The 24,758-nt window shown below is 40.6% G+C and overlaps 1 protein-coding gene across 1 annotated transcript in view; it reads left to right on the top strand.

Moving 5' to 3' along the window:
- DLG3 (discs large MAGUK scaffold protein 3) overlaps nucleotides 1–24,758 on the top strand; it is a 3,698,230-nt gene that overhangs the window by 2,342,549 nt on the left and 1,330,923 nt on the right. The window contains exon 13 of the mRNA XM_044057417.1: nucleotides 14,778–14,934. Within this exon, the coding sequence (XP_043913352.1) occupies nucleotides 14,778–14,934 (157 nt within the window). The remainder of the gene's footprint in view (nucleotides 1–14,777; nucleotides 14,935–24,758) is intronic.

The raw sequence follows: 24,758 nt of genomic DNA, 5'->3' as shown, positions 1-24,758 counted from the left end.
TTCGTAGCTAGCTTTGGAGGACCTTATAAGGAATCTCAGCTTCTTACTGAGGCTGACCAGGGAGCTCCTCCACTCATGGGATTTTACTCTCTTTTACAACAGTTTCTTCCTTCTGTTGAAGAGTTTGTTCATGGCAGGGGATCACCAGATTGGCTTCCTTTTTTTGGCGGATAGTGTATTGGTTCTGTTTGGGATAGCATTATGCATGCACTCGTGTAAGTGCTTATAGAGTGCATTTGTGTAGGATTCAGCAGTCGTAACTGTATTGTCCATCTGCATGGGTGTCATGAAGTTCACAACTTCTGTCTTAAGCAGCATGAAGTTGGCTTTGGAGAAATCTTTTACCATAGTTTCCTTAATGGTGGGGGGGGGCTGCGGATATCTAGAGTGATTAGCTTATGGTCGGATCTGACCAACGAGGAGTTGACTTCTGGTGTGGAACACCGGTCACTCATGTTGGTAATGACTAGGTCTAGGATATTGTTGCCCCTGGTGGAGGTGTGGATAAGTTGACACAGGGCATTGGAATTTATGAATTCCAGAAAGCGTTGAACAAAGCAGTTGGTACACGAGTAGTTTTCCCAGTTAATGGTGGGGTAGTTGAAATCTCCCATTATTAGGGTGTTTGGTTGAACCCTAATATTTTCCAGTATATCAGTAAAAGAGGAGTGGGAATCCTGGGGCATGGTGGGGGATCTGTAGCAAGCTACAATTTGGATTACAGTTTTGCCCAGAGTTAGTTGCACTTGGATAACCTCAGATGCATTATGCTGCACAACTAACCTGGGGGAGTGGATATCCTTAATGAATATGGACACACCTCCACCTTTCGTGTTCTGGTCCAGATTAGATGGCCAAAAAGTGTGGTATGAGTTATAGCCTAGTAATGCAGGGGTGCTCTCTAGATCCTTGAACCAGGTCTCAGTCACTGCACAGATATTGATGTTCTTCATTTTAAGGAGTACTTCCAGTGAGTGCATTTTGAGATTTAGACTTCTAACATTGAGTAACATTACCCTCAGTTTTTGCTTGCCTGTTCCTGTTACAGTGGTGAATTTGTCATTTGAATCTTACCTAAAAAAGGCACTTTAGGGTGGCATGACCTTTAGCCAGTATCCGGAATCCCAGGGGTGACAGGTGCAGGCCATCTCTGGCAAAGCATGGTGGCCTGTCGACCATGTCGTCCCAGGCAGACAATACTGGATCCCCTTAGAATGACACCAGAAGCTTAGCCAATTGTTGAAGTCAATCATTTTGTCCTTGTACTGCGGTATCATTCTGGGCAATGGCAGGATGCTACACAGGGCTATGGTCATACCTGAGTGGGCTACAAGATTGGAGAACTGTTCCATGTCTCCCTTTTCATGTAGTCAAGGGAGGTACGTCTCAGTTCATTCACACCAACATGGACAATGACAGAGTCATATTTGTACTTGTGGAGTGACCTGAGTGTGTGGGTTATGTGGTGGATCCTGGCACCCGACAGGCAGCTGACAGTAACCTTAACTATAGAGTCACCTATGTCTAGTGTGTTGGGTACTTTGTTTTGCCTTATGGGCTGTGGTTTATTGACACACTGAGTCTGTGGGCTATGTGTTATTTGGGTTGAGTTGGGGGGGGTTGCTTGTGTTTCTGCTTTGGAGGTCTCTGTTGCTTGAGCAGATTATTATTGAGAGCCTCTGCGAATGTTTTTGTGTTTCTATATGTGGATTTTGGAGGTGAAGGTTTAGTGGGACTATGTGATGAGTGTGGTGTGGTGCAAGTGTTTAACTTCTCCTCTTGACTGTCAAGTTCAGTCTTGGTTGGAGAGAGCTTTACCTCCAGTTTGGCTAGATAAGTGCATCTCTCACGGGTTGTGGTGTTGGGTGGTAGGAGGAGAGGGTTGACTGTGTACATGAGGCAATTGCTACATTGCCCCGATTCATCAGATAGACAGGAGAGAACACTGGGAGCTGACCCTTGGACATGCTTGAGTAAAAAATTACTTTCCACTAGGCAAGTGAGAAAAGTGAGTATAAGAGCTGTTTTTCTCTAAGCAAGTGAGGAAAGTAAGTACAAAAACTGTTTTCCTCTAGGTAAATAGGAAGGTTGAGTGCTTTGTAGTTATTTAGTGCTAACAATACATTCTGAACAAGTGCTGAGCAAGAATAAGCAAATTCAAGTGCTAAAACTAAGAATCTGTACCTGGATCTTGTGGTAGATAGGCTACCTAGTGCTTACCACTCCCACTGATAAGCTAGAAGGCTTCCCTCCAACACAGAAAGCCTTGGGGGGCTTAGAAACTTACAAACAGTCCTGAATATAGCAAATCTGTATCTGGACTAGACTATTTACAGGAAAGGTGGGAAACAAGCACAAATGCAGGCTTTTAAACCAGAAAGTTGAAAGAGATGGAAAAACTGCCCAAATGGCCAACACAATTTTTGGGCCAGAAACCACTATTATGGTAGATAGGCTTCCTAGTGCTAACCACTCCCACTGATAAGCTAGAAGGCTTCCCTCCAACACAGAAAGGCTTTGGGGGCTCAGAAGCTTACAAACAGTCCTGGTTACAGCAAGTCTGTATCTGGACTAGACTAGTTACAAGAAAGGCAGGAAACAAGCTTAGAATTATTATTTTTTTTGGTTGGATAAACGTTTATTTCCTCCTTAGCCTATTCTGCATCCAAAAATGTCTTTGATCCTCCAGAGAAAAAATATTCTGAAGACAGCTGAATATACCAGTTTGAATCTCACAACTGCCTCTCACAATTCCCTGATTGCTGGAATAAATTTGCTTCTCTTTTGCCTGGTGTACAGTAAAGAATCATTTTCCACAAACTTCTGATGGTTCCAATTTTAATATTTTACCTTCTGCCACAGTTTTGTGAGGATCAGCTCTTTGTGCTGATATGATTACATCTTTACTAATAAAGGTCTTGGCTGCTTCCACATGACCAGGTTTGGAGAATACACTAGATGTGCCCTTTCAGTTAATAAATCCTGCTGTGGAATACCACTCCAGTTACTTATTTGTGCTTTTGTAAAATTAGTACAGTCTGTTTCTTCTAGTTTCTCTGATACAGTAGAAAATCAAGTTTTTTGTCTGCACTCTGTCGTGTGACGCTACCATTTGTTGAAACAGCTCTTCTTGAGAAGTCTCATACTCAGACATACTTTTCTTCATTTCAGCCTCTGATTTTTGCAGTTTTATCTAACTAGTTAAAGCTTCTTCTGTTTTTCCATCCTTTTGCTATTTGAATTGTTATATTATGTCAGTGTTTTATTTACTTCAATCACCTCAGAGTATGTTTGATTTATTTTTTCATCTGAATTACTGGAAGCCATCCCTTGTACTTAACTGAATGTTAAACTGCCTTTTGCGGAAAAGCTACAGGATTCTTCCCAGTCTGTGTTTTCTCTCCACCTTTTCTGGTGTATTTTCCTTCAGATTCTGTAAATTTCTTCTTTGCTAACATCCAGGTAGTGCACGTACTAGCCAGTAACTGAATTTTACTCAAGCTTACAGTATCACTGACTGTTTCTCAGTTTCTTTTTTCACAACTGAAGAGATGAAATTAAACTGTTGATCAGTTTTCAGCCATCTTGAAAGACATGCCTTATTTATTCATCCATCCATCCACAACCCCTTTTTCCCATTTTTGTACATGGGGTTGGGGTGTCACGTCAACAGTGACAGTCATGTAGAGCTAAGGTTTATACAGCCAGGTGATTAGCCCTGCCTTGGTAGTTCTTCCACATCACTCTCACATGCACACTGACACCTATGGCCAATTTAGAGTGTCCAGTCCACCAACTGCATGTCTCTGGAATGTGGGAGGAAAACAGAGCACCCAGAGGAAACCCATGCAAACACAGGGAGGACATGCAGACTCCACAAAGAAGGCACCCCAGCCAAGAATTGAACCAGGGAATCGCTTGCTATGTGGCGGTAATGCTATCCACTGTGCCATCTTTTATTTTTTTAATATATATCTATCCATCCACAGCTCCTTTTTCCCATTTTTTTGCACATGGTGTTGGAATATCACTTCAACAGTAACAATCATCTAGAGCCAATGTTCACACCTCCAGGTATGGCTAGCCTTGCCATGGTTGTTCTTCCATACCAAGCACTTGCATGTGCACTCATACTTATAACCGATTTAGAGTATCCAATCTACCTACTGCTTGTCTTTGGAATGTGGGAAGAAACCGGAACACCAGAAGAAACCATTGTCAACACAGGGAGGACATGCAGACTCGGAGCAGAAGGCACCCCAGGTGAGAATCTAACTGGAAACATCTTGCTGTGAGGGAACAACACTGTCCGCTGTGCCACTTTGCCCATAACTTAGCTTATTATCTGTTCATGAAAGTTTAATTATGTTAACTGGTTATTTGAGATGCTGTTTGCTCTGTGAAGGAATAGTAGGTCAAAGAGTGTTTGTTTCATGGTTGAAAGGCCATACACAGCTTTCCATGAAGTGGTGTATAAGGGACTGTATACAGATAGATGTCTACCAGTCTTTCCTGATAACTAAGATTTTTTGATGCCACTGATCTTTTTCCTTATGGATCTCTGAGGTCTTTCAAGCTGATTGACATGGCTAAATGAATTCATGCTAAAAGGTGCATTATATTCAGTAATGGGTCTGTTGAGGTATGAGTAAAGGGGAATTAAGACTTCTTCAGATGTAGTAGAGGTGCCTTTGGAAATTAGAGCCATATAGAAGGTTTTCTGAACTGCTGGAGAGGCATGATGGTCAGATGATAAGGAATCATCAAGTAGCTTGCCCAGATCCCTTACTGTAGTGTCTAATTGGAAAGGTGTGTCACCTATATGATCTGTTAAGATGTTTTGTATACTGTAATGAACTATGCTACATTTTTTTCATATTTAGTTTGGGACCATTATCCTTGTAGCAGTTGTTGTAGCTGCGGTGGTACGGCGGTAGCATTGTTACCTCACAGCAAGAGGTTCTCCTTTTCGATTCTCGGTGTGGCTTGGGAGTGCCTTCTATGTGGAGTCTGCATGTCCTCTCCGGAGTTGGGTAGCATTCAAAAGACATGCGTGCGTAAATGGGTGTGCCTTCATTGAAGGTTGGTCATCGAGCTGGCACCTCGGCGTTTTCGTAAAAATCTACTGCCAATCATTAGCAGAACGGAGTTCCGCTGTGGCGACCCCTTACCGGGAAAAAGCTGAAAAGACAAACAACAACATCCTTGTAGCAGTTGATAAAATGGTCTATCTCTTGTTGGAGCAACTGTGAGTCAGTGGAAGATTGAATAACAACACCCATTTTACAGTTATCTGCAAACTTAGGTAACCATAGGCCAGGAATGTTGGCCTGAAGGTCTGAGAAATAAATTCAAAATAGGAGACGGTTCAGCAATGAGCCCTGTGGTGTATGACTAGTAATTTTTAAATTTTTTTTGCTTTCACAAGTGGCATCTGCAACTCTAACCATATGGTTTCTGTCAAACAATTGGTTAGCTATCCACTGCACAACATTAGGATTTATATTCAGATTTAGAGATCTGTCAGTAATGCCTGCATGTGGAGTAGTTTCAAAGGCGTTGACTAGGTTCAGATATGTTATATGTAATGCATAACCACTATCCACTGCTTTGGTCACATTTTCAAAGAAATTAATGAGGTTAAAGAGGCAGGGCCTTCCTTTGACAAAGCTGAAATGATGAGGGTCCAGGGCTAAGAGATTTGTATTGCTTAGATAATGAAGTCTGAGATGATGTTTTCTGTATCCTTACACATGAGGCCAGTGAGACAAATATTCCTATAGTTACCAGGGTCCATGGTTGAGCTACCCTTTTGTAACAGCATTAAAGTGTCTGTTTTCAAGACTTCAGGAATGAAACCAGTGGACAGACGTAGATTAAAGAGGTTAAGTAGGGTTCATCTAGACTATACTTTGCATTTATAATCAAGCAACCTAGTATATTATCCTGATCCATAGATGAGGTGTTCCTAGCTTTTAACAGGGCTGAGAGAACTTGTTTCATAATAATTAAAGGGGGTAACTGAGACTGTGGAGTCTGCAAAATAGCTATAATTGTGGGTGGAGTAAAATTTGTCCTAAATTTGTCACCTAGGAGATTAGCTATCTTCTTTGGGTCAGAATGTGCCGTACTATTGTAGATTAATTCCAGACATTGTTGGGTGTTTGTTCTTATATTCTTGACATACTTAAATAAAGATTTGAAGTTACCTTTGGATTTAATGGCTATTTTAAGTTCATGTGCTTCTCTGACTTTCCTAAGGGTTCCCTTAATCTCTTTACTAGTTTGCTTATGGGTGCTGTTCAGGTAGGTGGAATGAGACCTCTTATAAGCATTAAGCAATTTTTTTCTCTTGTTATATAATTTATTTATATGGGTATTCCACCATGGGTGGCTGTTTTTAAATTTGGCATTATATTTCGAGCAGGTAGGTACTGCCTTCTCAATACATCTGTTGAAGTGGGAGTAGAAGTCACAAGCATAAGTAGCATCTTTATTTGTGCGATCTTTCAGAGGAGGATTACAGCATAGTTTTAAAGAAAATGGTCACTAATTTATGGTCTGATATAACAAGATAGGATGATAAATGTAGATATGGGCAAGAAGTCAATGTATTTTTGAGGACTAGAGTAAGGATATTGGAGCCCCCAGTAGGATGGTTAACTATTTGTAAAAGAAAGTTAGCATTTGTATTGTCAAGGAATTGTGGGGAAAGCTAACCATTAACAGTGTAGTTTTCTTAGTCTGTCGATGGATAGTTGAAATCTCCCAACAGAAAGGTGTCAGATTTAATGAGGATTGCAGCTAATATGTTAAAGACAGTTTTCTTGCTCAGGAGGGGACATAGAGGGTAATGTTTAACTAGCTATGAAGTGGGTATTTAGTCTTGTTTCTGGTGAGTTGGACATCTAGGAGTTCAAATGTTGCATCCCAAGGAAAGTATCATGAGGTAATGATATCCATAACAAATACATTTAATACCCCCCCCAATTGCTAGTGGATTTGAAGGGATTCATGTTGAGTCACCAAAGCCATTTATGTCAAATATCATTAAACAGAAAAATTACCAAAACAATACTTTCAGCAGATTTAACAAAAAAGCATTTATTTTGCAAGGAGGCAAATCTGCCTTGCACCCCAAGTCCCCCTAGTTTATATATACCAACTCCAAGATTGCACAACAGTGGAGACTGGTGCAATGTCAAAGATCACTGAAAGTGCCTTTGGTGATTTTTCTCTCACCTAACAGTATTTGGAGTAAATGCCTCCTGTGAAACAACTGTATCCTAGTCTGAAAACAACTTATGCACTAAACCTGGGAGTAGTGGATGTGGTTTCATTGCTCTGAAACCATACCTCTCTAACTACACATATGTGAACATGTTCAAGTTGCAGAAGAGCCTCAATTTCGGGCATTTTTTATTAAGATGTTTGGCACTGAGTAGAGCCACATTAATGTGTTCCAGAATGTAGTTGGTAAAAACAAAATGAAAACACCAGCAAAGCTAGAAGTTCCACTGAGTGATCTCCCAAACCTCTAGGAATATCCATCAAATGGGTTCTGCCAAAAAAAAAAAAAGCACTATGGGGACGGTAAAGGCAATAGAAAGAATGCGGAAGCCTTGGTTAAAGAGGTGCAGTCCAGCCTTTGCAAAGCAGGAATGCTTGTAAGCCATCTCATCCCAATCTGACACATAATGGATCCTACTTGCATGCTACCAGCCACACGGCCAGTTATTAAAGCCAGTTATTTTATGTTTGAATTCCAGCGTTATTACTCTTAGTGATGACAAAATACCACTCAAGATCTTTGTCTTTTTTGCCTGAGACACTTAAATAACTAGCTCAGGTATATCCTTCTCCATGTCCCTGTGGATAGAGCCCTTCAGGTCATTCACCCCCATGTGGTTCACTATGATGTCATAATCATATTTGTCGAGATGGAGGGATTGAAAAACATGTGTTATATCCCAGATCCTGGCTCCATAAGGACAGCTGACCGTCTCCCTGTTCTTATCCAGCCTTGTGTGGGTGGTATCTGTATACCTGATATATTCTGTTACTAAAACATTACACTGATTAGATGCAGTCTCAGTGGAACATAATGGCTTGGGGTCTGCAACCCTGTAACTCTCAGTGGTATATGTACTGGATTGTGGGTGTAAAGGGATGTGTGAGGTATCTTGCACTTTAGCCTGTGAGGTTTAAGCAGTGTTCTGTTAATAATGTCAGAGTAAATTGGTTTATTTGAAGTGCAGTGTGTGTGTGTGTGTGTGTCTGTGTGTGTGTGTGTGTGTGTGTGTGTGTGTGTGTGTGTGTGTGTGTGTGTGTGTGTGTGTGTGTGTGTAGGCTGTCCCTGGAATGGTGTGTGCCATCTGTATATGTCTCTCATGTGACTGTACACTGCACATATCCTAGGACGGTCATTATCCACATGGATACATCAGTGGTTGTCAAGTGGGCCACCACTGCCCTCAACAGGAATGTCTCTTCCAGGTCCCCATATGCCATGTCACTTTGCATGCTTTGCAAGATGTCCTGCAGTCCCTGTCACAGTTCTATTTCATCATGCAGAGCACACAGCATACTCAACATTTGTGGCATAGTAGTATTATATTCATAAAGTAGCAGAAAGTAATCCTAAGAACTAAGCCAATATGATAATGGAGAAAGGAAATTTTGCCAACAGGGATGACTACAAGTAGGAGTACAGAAAATAGGCAAGAAGGGGCTGGAATTTACAGGAGAAACCTGGCAAAGGAACCAAGATATTGGGAGCAAATAACTCAAGCAGGAAAGGTAATAGAGTGAGATGAGGCCAAGTAGACATTTGGATTGCAGGCTAGAGACTGCTTTCCCTACCAGTGCTTGATATCAGAGTACATGCAGAGAGAAAGGGAAAGGGGAATTGTAAGAGAAAGAACTGCTTTTTTAGAATTTTTAGTTGAATCCAGAACAGATGCCACTGTTAAAAATGGATAATTGGTAGAGCATATAAAATATTACATGGTAACTATAAGACTCAATCAGAGGAGGTTAGAAAAGATTGGGAAGAGAGAGTGGAAAAGCAGTTTACAAGAATACAATGGGAAGACTTTTGTATGGTGCCCAAGTATGCAACCAAGTTAGTTCAGAAGGTTTAGGATCTTTACTTGGTAGTGTTTGCACAGGTATTTTTATACCCCAAGCATATTTCAAGGATTTTTTTTCCTCAGGTAGATAGCAAATGATGGAGGTGTTATGGAGAAGAAGCAGGTAACTGGGAACATATATTTTGGGAATGTAACGAGTTGGCAGATTTTAAAGCTTCCCCACAGAGTACCCTATCAGAAATTTTGGGTGAGTAAATGAAGATAAGTAAGGAAATTATTCTTTTGAGCTGGGATACATGATCTCATTTGCCTAGACACAGTAAGGCCTTATTAAGATTAATTCTGTTAGCTGCCAAAAAGAAATTAATAGAAAATGGAAATCAGTTTGCACCAACTGTATTTGAGGTATTGAATATTATAACAGAGGCAAAAGAATTGGCAGAAGGATCTTTAAAAAATGAAGGAACGAATTACACAGAAGTAAATGGAAATTGTTGGAACAATACACACATAGTGTTCATGAGTAGGAGAAGTGAGGTTTAAAGGAAGGCTGGAATTTAGCAATTTTTTGTAATGTTGGACTGGTGATAGTATCAAAGAAAATATATGTGATGGATATTGTATTTAAATGGAAAAATGTTAAAATGTTGGGGTTTTTTTTGTTTTCTGCTAATCTATGTTTGCCTATCTTTTAAGTGACACTTTAATATAAGTGTTTAAAAAAACACATTTTTAACATGGCGTCTGTAGTGGCCATCTGAGCATGGATCAATGACATGCACATCTGTTTATGGATGCCAAGGTTAGCACCCAGGTCATGGAATGTCCTGAGGCCGTGGCGGTGATGGTGGCCTATACACCTCTCCCCTATGGGAAGTGGACGTACCACAGAAAGCAATGTGGTGTACTGATGTCACTTGGGTGGTGACTCTTGTGTAGCTTTGGTAGGGCTACTACAAGTGGGGCATCCATTGCTAAATATGGGAGATGCCAGAGGTTCATCTTGCTCCTTCACTATTATTTCTTCTGTGGGAGATGTGCGCATGCCCTCCAGTGTTATTGCTGTTGACAGTACCAGTGAGTCATTGCACTTTGCCAGATGCAATGTGCCATCATCATCAGGCACAGGTGATCCTCTGACATCACACATGTGCTAACCCCTCCACCAGTGGAACCTGTGAAAGCATAAAGATAGCATGGCTATGGCAACGCTTGATCATATTTGTCACTCCCATCAATATGTAGCATGCAGTCTGTTACATACCAGTTATTTCCATAGCTTATGTGCAGATGCATACTTGTGGTGCAGGTTGTTGCTGTTGCATCTCCAATGTACTAGAAAAACAGATATGCACATGGTATCTGTTGACTAAATGATTCACATTAGTGGATCACTAAACTACTTGAACATGCTGGTGCATTCACTACAAACACCTGGGCAGTTATTGCCAGCCCATCTCCCATATCCAGTCCACCATGATGTATGAGGGATTTCTTACCTTTCCTGAGCAGACATACAGGAAGTCCTGTACCTCTACTTCTGTCGAGATGCCTGTGTATTGGTGGTCCACACCATGTGGAGGATCACTCTCTCTCCCTCTTAGACAATATCCCCTGCCTTGCTGTTTGCATGCAGTGTAATATTGGTGACCCACCAGTGCATCTGCAATGGTGTCCTACTATGGCCTCCCACAGCATTGACTCCCTTTGCCACACCTGGTTTCATAAGGCCTTGTCTGCTGTATCCCTTGCAAGTATACACATGCCATATAGATGTAGGGCCTGTAGTAGCTAATTTTTCCTTGGTGTAGTTAACTTCTCAAGCCAATGCCATTCTCTCAGTCCCATAACAAGACATATACATCTGTGGGTTACACTTGTGGAACGGTTTGTGGGTGTACTTGACCACTCTTGCCAGTCATCAGTGTCTCAACACTATCCCATTTGATAGTCACAGATTTGTGTGCTGATGTGCTGCCACCATTCGCACCCTGTGGCATACTGATATACAGAGTGACCATATTATGACTGCTTGCCATCTGTCAACACTGTGATGACAGCACATGCTATAATGTATATAAAGGAGACCACATATCCCCCATTGCATGTCTGGGGGACTTTATGCATACAATGCTCTGTTGCTCCCCTAAATAAAACTATAACCTGTTCTACCATTGTTGTCTGTTCCATGTCAGAGCAAGCCCCCCTTCCTCCACAACAGTACTGTGACTTGCTCTATCATCGTTCTCTCTCAGGGTAAGCTCCCCCGCAGGAATGACAGTCACCTGTTCCACATTGTGCTATGCTACTTCACATACTCCTGTGCTCAGTATCTGTTCCTTGTACTTCCCTGCAACCTTGTTTGTACCCTGCCAATTTCAGGTCCATTACCTGTTGTCTTGTCTGATGTATTTATCAGTATATTCTGTTGTTCAATATATTGAAATTTCTAAGTTGGTCATTGTAATTAGATCTCCTATACTATGGCAATGACTCCTTTTATTTTGCTAAAATGGACCTTACAGGACAGTAAGTAGACTAATGAGTTAGTTGTTTTAGCACATTTGTCTCTCAATTGCTGGTGTAACAAGATGAATTATCAGCCACTGTAAGTTCTCCCATGCTCGTCTCTGCCTGTACCCATGCAGGAAGGTCACATGCACACTGTTGATGATATGCATGAGCACTGTGAAGCTCATAGTGGTGTTTGTCCATGTTGTTGATAGCTTTCCTTTGTGCAGATACACATCATGTGGTGTCCAGTACATTTGGCTGTATGCATGGGGCTATAATTTTTCTCCTCATTCAGACTCTACAGTGGATGTGACCTTTTCAGGTACTACTTGCAACAGGGGTCTCACTTGGTGCAGTCAGGAAATAAAAATCTGTCCATATTTACTGCACAAGGACTATAAGGAGCACCTGCTGGGGAGTAGGATGATCCCATTAATAAGGACGATGCCTGATACTAGCTTGCCAGGGTCCTGAGTAATACTTTTGGCATCATCCACTCAATTGAGTAGTGCAAGCACAGCTACAAGGATCTGCAGAGGCACCACCCCAGTCTGCTGCACTTGTGGTGGGCAGAGTTTAATAGGGGATAGCCAACTAACTGTTGTAAGTATTGCTGTATGTAGTATGACACTGTACATGCCGAATATCACCTGTTGCCATTATTGCCTTTTTCTTGTCAGAGACAGTTTGAACTGACTACTGTCTGGTTTTGTTTTACACTGGCAAAAGAGAGTGCATTTAATGTTGAGGCCTGCCTAAGGAAATGAGAGGGCCTCTGAAGACAGTAGGGTAAGTATTTTATGTAAATCTGATTATTGGAAAACTTTATAGCACATGGGTACCTATGTGTGATCCTTTTTCTCTCTCTGTCTTTGTTTCCTCTATCTACAGGGTCATCTGTGATGCAGGATGAAGTATGGGGCGGAAGTGACCACCTGGGTTTTCACTAGCCAATTTGTCTGCTGATGGGTTATCCAACAGTCTCCAGGCCTGCCTGTCTGCAGGGGATGATGGCTGCTGTGTGGAAGGTGACCTGGATGTCTCACTGCTAGCCACCTGTCAGCACTAGAGCTGGGGCTGCTGCTCTGAGAGTGGTCCAGAGGTGTCCCTTTGGTCAGCTAGCAACAAAAGTGATGGTTGACCCACACTGTCACCCTGGAGCACCTCACTGTGTGGATGACAAAGTCAGGTTGCCAGATGGCCCCATCCATCAGGGTAGCAACAGTTGAGCCATGGTGGTTATTGGCTTCTAGGTGAGTTACCTTCTTGGCTGATCAGGCAAGCCATTTGTATTCACCCTGTTACCCATAATTGTGATTCCCTTCCTTGAGTGTCACTCCCCATTCTGTTTGTTGTTCAGTCCTGTCCTATTCTATCCTGTGAAGTGCTCCCCATCACCAATTGTCATCCCTCTGTCAGTCTACTTCTGCCCTCCACATCTTTGCATACGTCCATTGTTAGCCTTTGTCTGTGTTGTATGTTCGTCAGTTTGCTACTGCTGCCATCACTGTACCCTCCTTCCTTCCTGTGCACATTGTATGCTTCCTTCTGCCTTTACCCATCTTAAAATGAAAAATGGGCACCTGTGTCCTCAAAACTGCTGTTCTCTCCCTTAACATATCTTCCCCTAATATTATCCTTGAATGTGTTCCTGTGTTTGCTCTTTCCCCATTTCTGGCTTTACTTTCTCCCCATTTGTATGATGACTTCATATGGCACTTTGCTGTGGTAGCCACATATGGCCTGCTGACAGTGCCATGTTGCACTTGAAATGCTTCACTGCATGTGGGAACTTACATAACATTAGACACATAACCTTCTTGCGACTTTCCCTCCAGTCAGATGACAACTCATAGCATGGCCACTGCATTAATGCAATGGGTGTCATTTACTATGCAGTCCATTCTCTAGTATGTCAATGCTGTGCTGGCCCTCATTCATACTTAATCAGCTGTGAGCCATGTCATGCTAATCCAGCTATGTTACTTAGTGCAACACTGTTGCATTATGAAGGTTTTTGAATACCCCTAAAGCAGATAGGCTGCAAACCATTTGTTATGATGAACTGTTCCCTTTCAACTGGATTACTTTTTGGTCGATTGCAAATACATCAGTGCATTTTAGTCGACCTGTAGGTAAGTCAAATGACAGTAATATTTTTGTATAAGGTCATGGAACACTGGGAGCGTGCAAGTTGCTGCTTTCCCTGCTGTGGCACAATGTCAGGGATGTTAGCTATATATATATATATATATATATATATATATATATATATATATATATATATATATATATATATATATATATATATATATAAAGTTGCAGATGGGACCCATAAACTGTTTTTTTGAAGTTTCATGCAGAATTTGATAGTACTGTATACAACTAAAATGCATTAACAAGATGGATTTTGTCTGGTTCCACTGATAATGCATCATGTAATCATTATGATTTACTATTAAAATAACAACTGCTTGAGCACATCTACCCACAAATGTACTTTTCTTACTTCAGAGAGTGAAACATGCCACAAGTTGATGTTGATTTGCTTTAATGTAAAACTGATAAACTTTGGCTTGGATGAATTGAAGCAGACACCTTTTAGAGGCTGCACCATTGGTACTGCTGAGATATGTGCACCAAACAGAAAGAGAGAAAGGTAGAAATATCCCTATGCACTGACTAGCTTATGAAGTACTTCCCTCTTGAAGATATATAAAGATGAATGCCTCACTCAGGTGTACTTTTCTGTAACTTGGGCACAGTTCTTGTACATGCATTAGCACGAACCGTACAACATAGAAAGTTGATATGTTGATATCAATACAAGATATACTGCTTTTTATTTTTAAAGACATTACATCTTTATAGATGGTAAAGCAGTTTGATGTCAAAATTTTATTGATGTTCTTAGAGTACATAGTATATTTGGCAGTATAATTTACTTTTTGCTTTTTATTTAAGCCCTTCATTGGAAGACACTGGTCTCAGAAATGTTAGATTTGCCAGTCAAATATCCAGACCTAATTGTTGTTGTTCTATCTTAATGTTGCATGAGAAAAATGACCCTGGAAAAAAAATGTTTTTAGGTGAATAGTTGTGGTGGTTTAAACTTTGATAACTTGTAACTTTTGGTGTATGTTATAAACGGATGTGTTTCTTTTATTTCAGGGAACCACGGAAGATCATCCTGCACAAAGGTTCAACAGGGCTAGGGTTCAATATTGTTGGTGGAGAAGATGGAGAAGGAATCTTTGTCTCGTTTATACTTGCTGGAGGGCCTGCAGACCTCAGTGGAGAACTACGGAGAGGAGACCGCATCTTATCTGTGAGATGTGCATTATTTTTATTTCAAAATACTTTTCCTTCTTGTCTGACATTATAGCTTCTGTCAGTCTGTTCTTTAATTTTTCTCTGAACCTTTATGCTGCATATGAACATAGCCAAGATAGAAGATGAGGCTGCACCTGTGTTCTAAGCAATTACTGAATGCCCTCCTTTGGTAGAGTATGGCACTTTAGTATGCAAACACAAAACAGTTCTTATCAGGGTATGTGTTCTTAGGCCTATCTAGCCCTGAAGTTAAATTGATCTGCCTGTTTCAGACTAGTCCTGAGCACTGATTTTGACATAGTCTCGTTCGTGATCTTAAGCAAAAGTATAGATTCAGACTCCCATTTAGAAGGGACAAGCTACCTCTTCCCCTTGAGCAACCACAGGTTTTGATTTGAAAATACCCTTCACTTTAGATGTATGGGGAGTGCAAGGTGAGATGTCATGATAGTAAGGGGAGATGAAACTGGGTTGTAAAAAGAGAATGGCTGAAGTACAAAGATATTTTACTGTTAAGTAACCAACAGAAAAAGGTCTAAGGGCCTGCTCCCTAGAAGATTAAGGAAACTGACAGGAGAGTTAGTGGGACTGTTATCAGTGTCGATAAATACTTTGTTCAAAGTCAGAATGACGAAAGGGATTCCGAGATGGCTGCACTCTGCAGAGCAGGTTGTTTGGAGCTTTCCCAGTGTGAAAAAGAAAACAAGGTAATGCAGCAATGGAAGCTGACAGTTTGGGTTGGGTACAGTTTAGTTACTGGCTAGTCACTTTAATGCCTGGATGTCTGCAAAGAAGAAATCTGGACAAAGTAAGAGAAAATCTACCAGAAAAGGAGAAGACAAAAAGTCATAAACTTTGATGGAGAAGAGTCTTGCAGCTGATCAGTAAAAAGCAGTTCAAGTTTCAGCTTTTGTGCAGGAGATGGATTCCAATAATTTAGAGGAAAATGTAAATAAAATGAATTCAAAGGTGTTTAAAATCAGTTAGAAACTGGAGAGATATATAAAGTGAAGTGACAAAAGACTGGAAAGAATAGAAGAAGCTTTAGCTGTTCAGGTAAGCTGGAAAAATGCAGAAATAGTGAGTCTTCTCAAGAAAAAATTGTTTAAAAAAATAGTTAGAAGACAGAGCACACAGAAAACTTGTAATTTCCTGGTATACCAGAGAATCTGGAAGAATAGATTGCACTGATTTTTGAAAGTGCAAGTAATTAGCTGGACTGGTATTCAGTAGTAGGATTTGTTCATTGAAAGGGTATACCACATGTACGCTGCAAACGTGGCCATGAGAAAGAAGATACGACCTATAGTACTAAAGTTGCAGTCATACTGGCAGAAAAAAACTATTCCTAATATAACTGTGTCAGAAGGATAAATATTAACAAAGAAGGCACCAGAGTGTTCTTGGAAAATAATTATCCACTGTACAGTATGCAGAAGAGAAACAAGTTTATCCCTGCAGTCAGAAGATGTTGAAAGAGAGGTGAGAGTGATTCAAGATGCTACATCCAGCTGTTTTTAGAATATTTTGTCTTGAATGATCAGAGCAGGCTAAGGAAGAAATAAATAGGGTTATCCAGCAAAGGCTGAAGGGAACTCTCCTTCTCATTCCTCTGACAATTGCAGATCTTGCCATAAAACCTTTTCCACTGTTCCAAAGGAGTCCCTTGGTTGTGAACTAGAGACTGACTTTGGGTGGCCTCTGTTGAGGAAGAAGGCCAGCAGTAATGTGAAAGCAGTATGTAAATGGAAGAACTGTAATGTGTAATTTCCATTAGATGTAATTTGGACATGAGAACTCTGCTATTGCAAGAAGTGGTTAAAAAGAATGCAAGTTTGTGGACTGTGTTAAATGGTTGGGAGGACAATAAAGCATAATTCTCATTTTGCTGTAATGTTAATGTTTAGAAAGATAGTTAACGTACTGGATATGTAACTATAAGCAGAAAAGGTTATTTTTTCTTATTAACGTGTATAATACATCTTTTGAAGCAAATCGCATGTTTCATTGTCAAATAGTTCCTTACGGTATGCAGAGGTATTTTAAATGTGAGATGGGTTGAGTCTTATAAGTAACTGCTGTTAATCTAGTGAATGTAAAGAAAGAAAGTATGTTTTCTTGACTGTAATTTGTATGGAGTTTACACTGTAACAAGATAAAGGCTGGATATAAGCAGTATGATGTGATCTTGGCTTGGACTGCGGTGGGAAAGTATAACTACACTGTTCATATGTGTATTTTTAATGACGGTGGTTTTCCCCTGGTGATATATACGTGGAGGTATAGACTGTGGTTCCTGGTTTGTACTGCAAACATGGGAGGAAAATGTTCTTTCTTTTTCTGAGTAAACAGACTAGAAAATGAAAAACATGTAAAATTATATTTTTTTCAGCATTTGAAAAAAATGCTTAATGCATTTGTAAAACTGCTGATTTTTTTTTCTCCACCTGCAGTTGGAGTCAGTCTGTCTACAGAATCATACAATTAATCACAAAATGAATTAAAAACTGTGAGGCATCAGGCATTTGAATGAGAAACACCATAATTAATATTAAAACAGTTCAGTACCGGCAAGCAGTTCAGTGAAAATAAATGAAGTATGAGACATTGAAGGGAATATTTTGGCAAATATACGCATTGCTAGCAAAATGTATAAATTCAGTATAAAACATAACAGTGCATAGTCTAGTTTAATCTTTTAAGGGTAACCAGTGTCCCTTTTTCATAAGTCTAAAAATCACTTAACTGAGAGTATAGAAGCTGTACACATCTTGGAGGGAAGTAAGAGATAGGACAAAAATAAGTGGAGTTGGTGCAAGAGGGATCATAGGCTCTAACATGCGATCTCAGCATAATTAAATCTGACTTTAGAATAGGTAAGTCCTGTGGGTATAGCTGTATGGGGCATTTGCCCCTACATGGAGGGGTAACTTCCCTTTTTTGAAAATGTATAGAGATTTGTGTATTTGCTGTGAGATAAAAGGGGTTGGGGGTTAAAATGAAAATGTTTTATTGAAAAACAAAAGTCTGGGAAAATGTGACATGGGTTTAAATGGAGATGAGAAACTGCAACTGCATGCAATATCAGCCTGCCAAACATGAATGTCTGCATGTACATTGCAAGTTAGAAACATATTAAAAAATTGTCTGATACACTGTGTGAAAGTAATACTTTTTTTATCAGAATGACTATCTTAACACTTATATCACGGAATGCCAATGGCGTTGTAGACTTGGACAAAAAGGAAAGAGTACCGAATTATGTTAAGCGTAGGGTACAAATAGAAATGTTACCAAAGGTACACTTGGTTAGAATGAGCATGTACATTTGGCAATGATTTTAGAGTAGATGTCCAGCAGGTATCGGGGACAAAAGAAAAGCGGGTAATAATAATGTTTGTGAGAGGGGCTTCACTAGTGATAGAAGAAGAGATGAAAGATAATGGTAGGTTTGTGGCAAAAAGAGAATATTGTCAGGGAAGGAGGATTATACTGGCATGTATTTGTAGTCCACCTAAAACTACTGTTAAGGAGTTTAAGAGAGTTATGGGAGAGGTATTTATCTTTTATCAGGGAATATTATTCATGGGTGGGGATTAGAACCTGCTTTCACAATAGTTATGATGTATGTGGTGGACCTAGAATGGAAAATAAAACAAAGATTACATTTCTGAAGATATACTTGAGAATATTTAGAATGGAAAATGTGGATCCACCAGCATAAATCCAAGTAGAATTTAAATATTATCCCCAAGGTACAACAATTGGGGTAAAATGGATATAAATATTCTTTAGCAGGAGCTTGGGTATTTAACTGAAAGCAATGAAACATTTCCTATAACTGTTTCAGATTATACACCAATAAAGACTAAAATAGCGATACATGACTGGCACTTTCCTAGTTGTTTGTTAAAAGAAAGGAATTTAATGGGTGCGTACTGGAAAGTTATTAGAGAATATACACATTTCTCTACAATAGAGAGCTAAGGAGTGGGATAAAATGAATATGGAATTTAAAAAAATTGTGGAAGCAAGAGAAAAAAGAGATATAGGAAAAAAGTAGTAAGAATTATTTAGAGGAGTCATCAATGCTTAAAGTATTGCAAAGGGAAAGCTTACAGAACAAGAAGATGAGCATTTGCTGAATGCCAAATGGAAAATAAGGGAGTATTTGGATAATATGCATGAGTTCTGAAAAGTTGCTGTTAAAAGCATGTTTGATAACCAATGCAGACCACAAAAACTATTAGCAGAGTGACTTAGACAACAAAAATAGAAAAGTGTTTTGCCAAAATTAGGGAGCCTATTTCAAGAAAAATATCCAGAAATCCTATAGAGGTATTAGAGATATTTTAGAAATTCTGTGAAAATCTGTTTAAAAAAAAAACAAAAAAAGCACAAATGGAAGTGTTTATGGAGGATTTAACTATGCCAAGGTTAAAGGAATATGAGGGTCAGGAATTTATAGCTAAGATAGGAAAGGATGAGATAAAAATATTAACCTATAATCAAAGTTTTTAAAAAGGAAGGAAGTTACTTTTTTGCAGTTTCTGGTGAAGTTCCTGTGTTTTGGAACGAAAGCACTAAACCATTGGTTCGGCTGGAGCTATTGGTGCAACGTTTTTATTATTTTTAAGTTTACATAGTCTGCTGTTTTGTGGTTTACTTTACCTATAATCAATCAACAGGGAAGTCTCCAGGAACAGATGGCTTCCCTGTGGAAGTTTGGCAGTTAGGAAGGAAGAGTGATATAGATCTGGAAGGTTTTGTTATACAATATTTTAAAGGAGCATCTTAGAAGAAAGCTGTAGTGGCTGTACTTCCCAAAGAGAGTAAAGACACTTAAGACCCAGTTTCATATAGACCAATTTTAATTTTTAGCCATGATTATAATGTATTTATGTCTGTACTAGCTAAATGAATGACTGAGATGTTGCCAAAACTGATAGATGTAGATCATTGTGGTTTTGTGGGGGAGGCAAACATTTGACAACATTAATAAAATAATGACGATCTAGTGGGGAGCAAAGTGTAAAAAGTCAGTGCCATTGTTGATGGGTCTTGATGCAGAGAATGCATTCAGTAGAGTCAGCTAGGACTTTATGAGTAGGGCAGTAGTAGCATTTTTATTCCCTAATAAAAATCATTGGTTTCATTAGTAAGATTTTTAAAAGGATCAGAAGCAAAAAATAAGGTCAGGGGTCTTTGCTGACAAGCTTTGTTTGAACAGAAGAACCAGATAGGGGTGTCATCTTTTTCCTTTGTTATTTGCTTTATACCTAGGAGTCATTGACAAGAAAAAGAGACAAGTTCAAAGATATAACTGGTGTGATAATCAAGAAAAATTATCCTTATTTGCAGATGATATTATTTCATGCTTGATAAATCCAGAAAATGACATTTCAGTGTTGTGGAACATTTTCAGTTTTTTTTTCAGGATATAAAATAAGTGAAGATAAAACAAAGGCAAAAGCAGTAAACTATGGTCCACACATTGTTTCAGCATTAGGTAAATATTCTGAATACATCTTTCATTCACACATAAGTGACCTACCCAAACTTATCAAAAGTACATTTTGATGGCAGTATAATTGGGCGAAAAAAATTAGTACTAATACTGTTTCATTGCCAGATACATTATAATGGGATATGTGTACAGAGTTCACAACAACTACAATGCCACATTATGCATACCTTTGTATGGAGTAGCATGCTACGTCTTATCTCTCACCAAGCCTTCATGGTATCCCTAGATCTGAAGGATGCCTACCTTCACATCCCCATTCACCACAACTACAGGAAATTCCTACATTTCACAGTAGGTTCCATACATTTTCAGTTTTCTGCATTGCCATTCGGGCTCTCAACAGCTCCAAGATTATTCACAAAGTGTCTAACTCTGGTTGTCCACCATTGCAAGAATGCAGGGCATACAAATATACCCATACCTAGACAACCTGCTGATTCTGCACCAGGAGTGCCATTCCCTATACCAACACCTACACATGATGTGCAAGATCTTGGAGGACTTAGGGTTCACAGTGAACCAACAAGAATCCCAAATGACACCTACACAAGACCTTGTCTTCTTAGGGTGCAGAATAAGAACAAACAAGATGTCAGCCTTCATCCCCTGCCAGAGGGTGGAAACCCTCACCCACTACTTCCTATCCCTCTTTCCCCTCCCATCCATCTCAGCCAGGGAATTTCTGAGGGTCCTGGTCCACACGGCATCCTTGATTCCCATGCTTCCCTTTGCCAGGCTGCATATGAGAAAGTTCAAATGGGTTTTGAAGAATTTGTGGAAAACAAAATTCCCATCCTCTGGATGTTACACTTCCTCTTCTCCCATGCTTGAAAAAGGAACTGGCATGGTAGATTTCATCCATCAACCTCAATCAGGGGATCCTGTGCAGACCCCTCCACCTTCGCTACACCTCTACACAGATGCATCAGATCTGGGTTGGGGAGGCATTCTGGAAAGCAACAATGGCCAGAACAAAGTTGGGGGGAGTGGTCCACCCAGAGACTAAGGGACCACATCAGTATCAAAGAACTGAAGGCCCTTCTCTTGGTACTACAAACCTTCCAACAAATTCTCCTACCAGGCACCTTGAAGGTAATCACAGACAATATGACTGTTCTGTGGTATGTCAACAAGCAGGAAGGGACAAGGTCCTACCTACTTTGCACCTTGAAAATTCCAATTTGGTCCCTAGCAGTGAAACTACACATTCACCTGCAAGCTGTATCCATCCCTTCAGCAGAGAATCTGATGGCAGACACCCTCAGCAGAACCACAGCACCCTCTCATGAATGGATGCTTCACTGGGATGTGTTTTTGGATCTTATTCACAGGTGGGGTGTTCCACAGGCAGATCTGTTTGCCTCCTCCCAGAACAGACAGATACCTCTGTTTTGCACCAGAGACCCGCATCCACAGGCTTGGAAGGTGAATGCCTTCTCTTTTTCACGGGTGTGGATGTCTCTTTATGTGGTTCTCCCCTTCACACTGATTCAAAAAGTCTTTCTGAAGATCCAGAGGGCCAAACCAAAAATCCTGCTGGTGAGCCCATTTTTAGCCAAGACAGCATTGGTTTCCCCTACTATATAAATTATCCAAAGGCAATTACCATAGGTTACCTCACCAATTTGACCTACTCACACAAGACAGGGGATCCCTCATCCACCCTCAGGTGCTAAACCCCAAATTGACCCTATGGGTGATAGAATTTTGATCCCCTTCAGACACCTGTATTCAGTGGACGTACTCAATGTCTTGCAGGATGACAGGAAACCTAGTACCAGGAGAAATTATGTATCAAAATGGAAAAGATTCTCTAGGTGATGTCTCAAGAACAAGCAGAACCCCTTTCTTGCTCCAGTACCCATGGTCCTTTCTTATTTGTATGAGCTCTACATTCAGGTCTAACATACTCTTCTGTAAAAGTGCATTTGTCAGCCATCTCTGCCTGCCTTCCTTTGGTATGTCCTTTGCCATCCAGGTTAGAGGTAGAACTCTTCTTAAAATGGGTTTTCTATATCAGACCCCTTCGTAGACCTATCCCTCCATCCTGGGATTTTAATTTTGTGCTAGAAATACTCACATTACCGCTTTTTGAACCAACCAATTCAGCATCACTTAAACTATGTACTTGGAAAACAGTAGTGCTGGTGGCCCTTACATCCGCCAGGAGAGTCTCTGAAATCCAAGCCCTTATGTCCACTCTTCCTTACCTTATCTTCCAAAGAGACAGGGTCTCCTTCAGAACCAATCCTTCCTTCATGCCTAAGGTGGTTAATGAGCTCTGCTTGAATCAGACCATTAATATACCTGTTTTTTTCCCTCAACCTCAAAACTCCTCAAAAAGAACTCTGCATTCCCTGGATGTTCAGAGACAACTGAGGTATTACCTGGACAAGATGAATTCCATCAGAAAGTCTGGCCAACTTTTTGTCTCCTTTTACCCTAGGGCCTTCGATAAGGCAGTGTCAAAACAGACAGTTGCCTCATGGATTTCTAGGGCAATCTATTTTTGCTGCTCATTTCATGGAAAAGAACTGAACTCCAATGTGTGAGCTCATTCTACTAGAGCAGCTGCATCAACAGCTTTTTTCAGGGGTGTTGACTATGGTTCCATTCTGGAAGTGGTCACTTGGTCTTCCATACATACTGTCACCAAAAACTACAAACTAGACTTAATTTTTGCAGGGCCTCATTGACCCTGTCCCCAACCTAGCTCCCAGGCTCCTACCTAAAGCTTTGGTACTTTCCCTACTGTTATGAATACTGCAACATGAGAATAGAAGGACATAGAGTAGTTGTGCAAGAACTTACCATAACCTTAGATGTCCTTCTCTTCCATGTTGCAGTATTCAGTCCACCCCTCCTACCCCCTCTTTTTATTTGTTTATCCTTTCCTGTTTGGGGTTTTTGGTTCCTTGTATCCAAATGGGACACAACAACAGCTGCTACATAGCTCTAAGGTATAGATACCTCCTTGACTGGTGGTATATGTGGATCTGGAAAGCTTCCTTTTCTCTAACATCCCAGGGTACTACTTTATGCGGCAGTCAGTTCTGAGTTGGGTACGTGCAGATGTCACATATATAGCCAAAATTGGTTTATGGCTCTGACAAGCAATGTCGCACGTACCCCCTATCCTAAGACTTTGGTAAACTGGACAGATGTCTGGTGCTGCGGGCAGCAGCCTCCCTACTGTTATGAATACTGCAATATGGAAGAGAAGGACATCTAAGGTTACATTAAGTTCTTACACAACTATTCTTTTTCTGATGATGTTCATCGTGTTACACTGCTGCAGTCGTCACACTTGGGTTATCCTGCTTTCAGGCAGTCCCGCAGTCGTCCAGAGTTCCAAAGTCTTGGTCCGGCGTTGATTGCTGTCGCTTCTTCCCTGATGTCTGTGCGCCAGGGGTATACAAGATGCATCCGACGCCATTTTCTTCAGTCTTTCTTGCCGCATGGTGCCCGAAGCAGAAGCAGTTCACAAGTGCCGGTCGGCTGACTCCTGAGATTTTCGAAGTCGAATTTCAGATCCAAAGTCTTCAATAAAGCAAAGTACCCCATTGGGGAAACTTTTTTCTTGCCTCAGACCAATGTCAGAAAAAGTTAATAATTGTATTTCTTGTGGAAAGCAAATACCTCATAGGGACTTCCACTCTTACTGTATTCCATGCCTAGGCCCTGATCACGACGTCACTAGTTGTTGGTTTTGTGCTAGATTTAACAAACACACTATAAAAAGACGTTTTGATTTTGCTTTGCACTACTTTGGCCGAAGGTTCAATTATACTATGCCGTCGGATCAACCGACGACCGCAATACCGAAAAAACGCAAGGACAAGGATAAAGACAGGCATCCGAGGTCCAAAACCAATGACAAAACCTCTTCTAGGCCAGTCGCTGGTTCGCTGGTTCTCAGTGAGGCGCTTTTGCAGCCCCTGACACCCGCTACCTCAGAACCACAGGCCACCTCCGACTCCCACGTGGAGACAACTAGGCCTCTGGAAACTCAAGGTATTGGGCCTACGGAAACTAATCCCTCAGATGGGTCCGGAGCCGCTGAGCAGGCATCGGCTTCTGAGGGTGTTTTCAGACCTTCACAACTTACCATTAAAACAACAGCCAAGACAAAAGTACCACTAAAGACAAAGAAACAAGTACAGCATTCTCCTGGACAGACCTCCATGCCTAAGAAACAGATGCTTAAAATGGCCGAAGACCTCATTACTCTAATCAGGGGTTTCCATCTCCCTCCTGAGAAAAGGCCTAGGCAGGATACAGACTATGATTCC

Source organism: Protopterus annectens, chromosome 15.part0 (assembly GCF_019279795.1).
Source record: "Protopterus annectens isolate FY-2018-M chromosome 15.part0, PAN1.0, whole genome shotgun sequence".
Classification (NCBI taxonomy): domain Eukaryota; kingdom Metazoa; phylum Chordata; order Ceratodontiformes; family Protopteridae; genus Protopterus; species Protopterus annectens.
The sequence above is the reverse complement of the archived record's forward strand: the minus strand, read 5'-3'. Positions and strand labels throughout refer to the sequence as shown.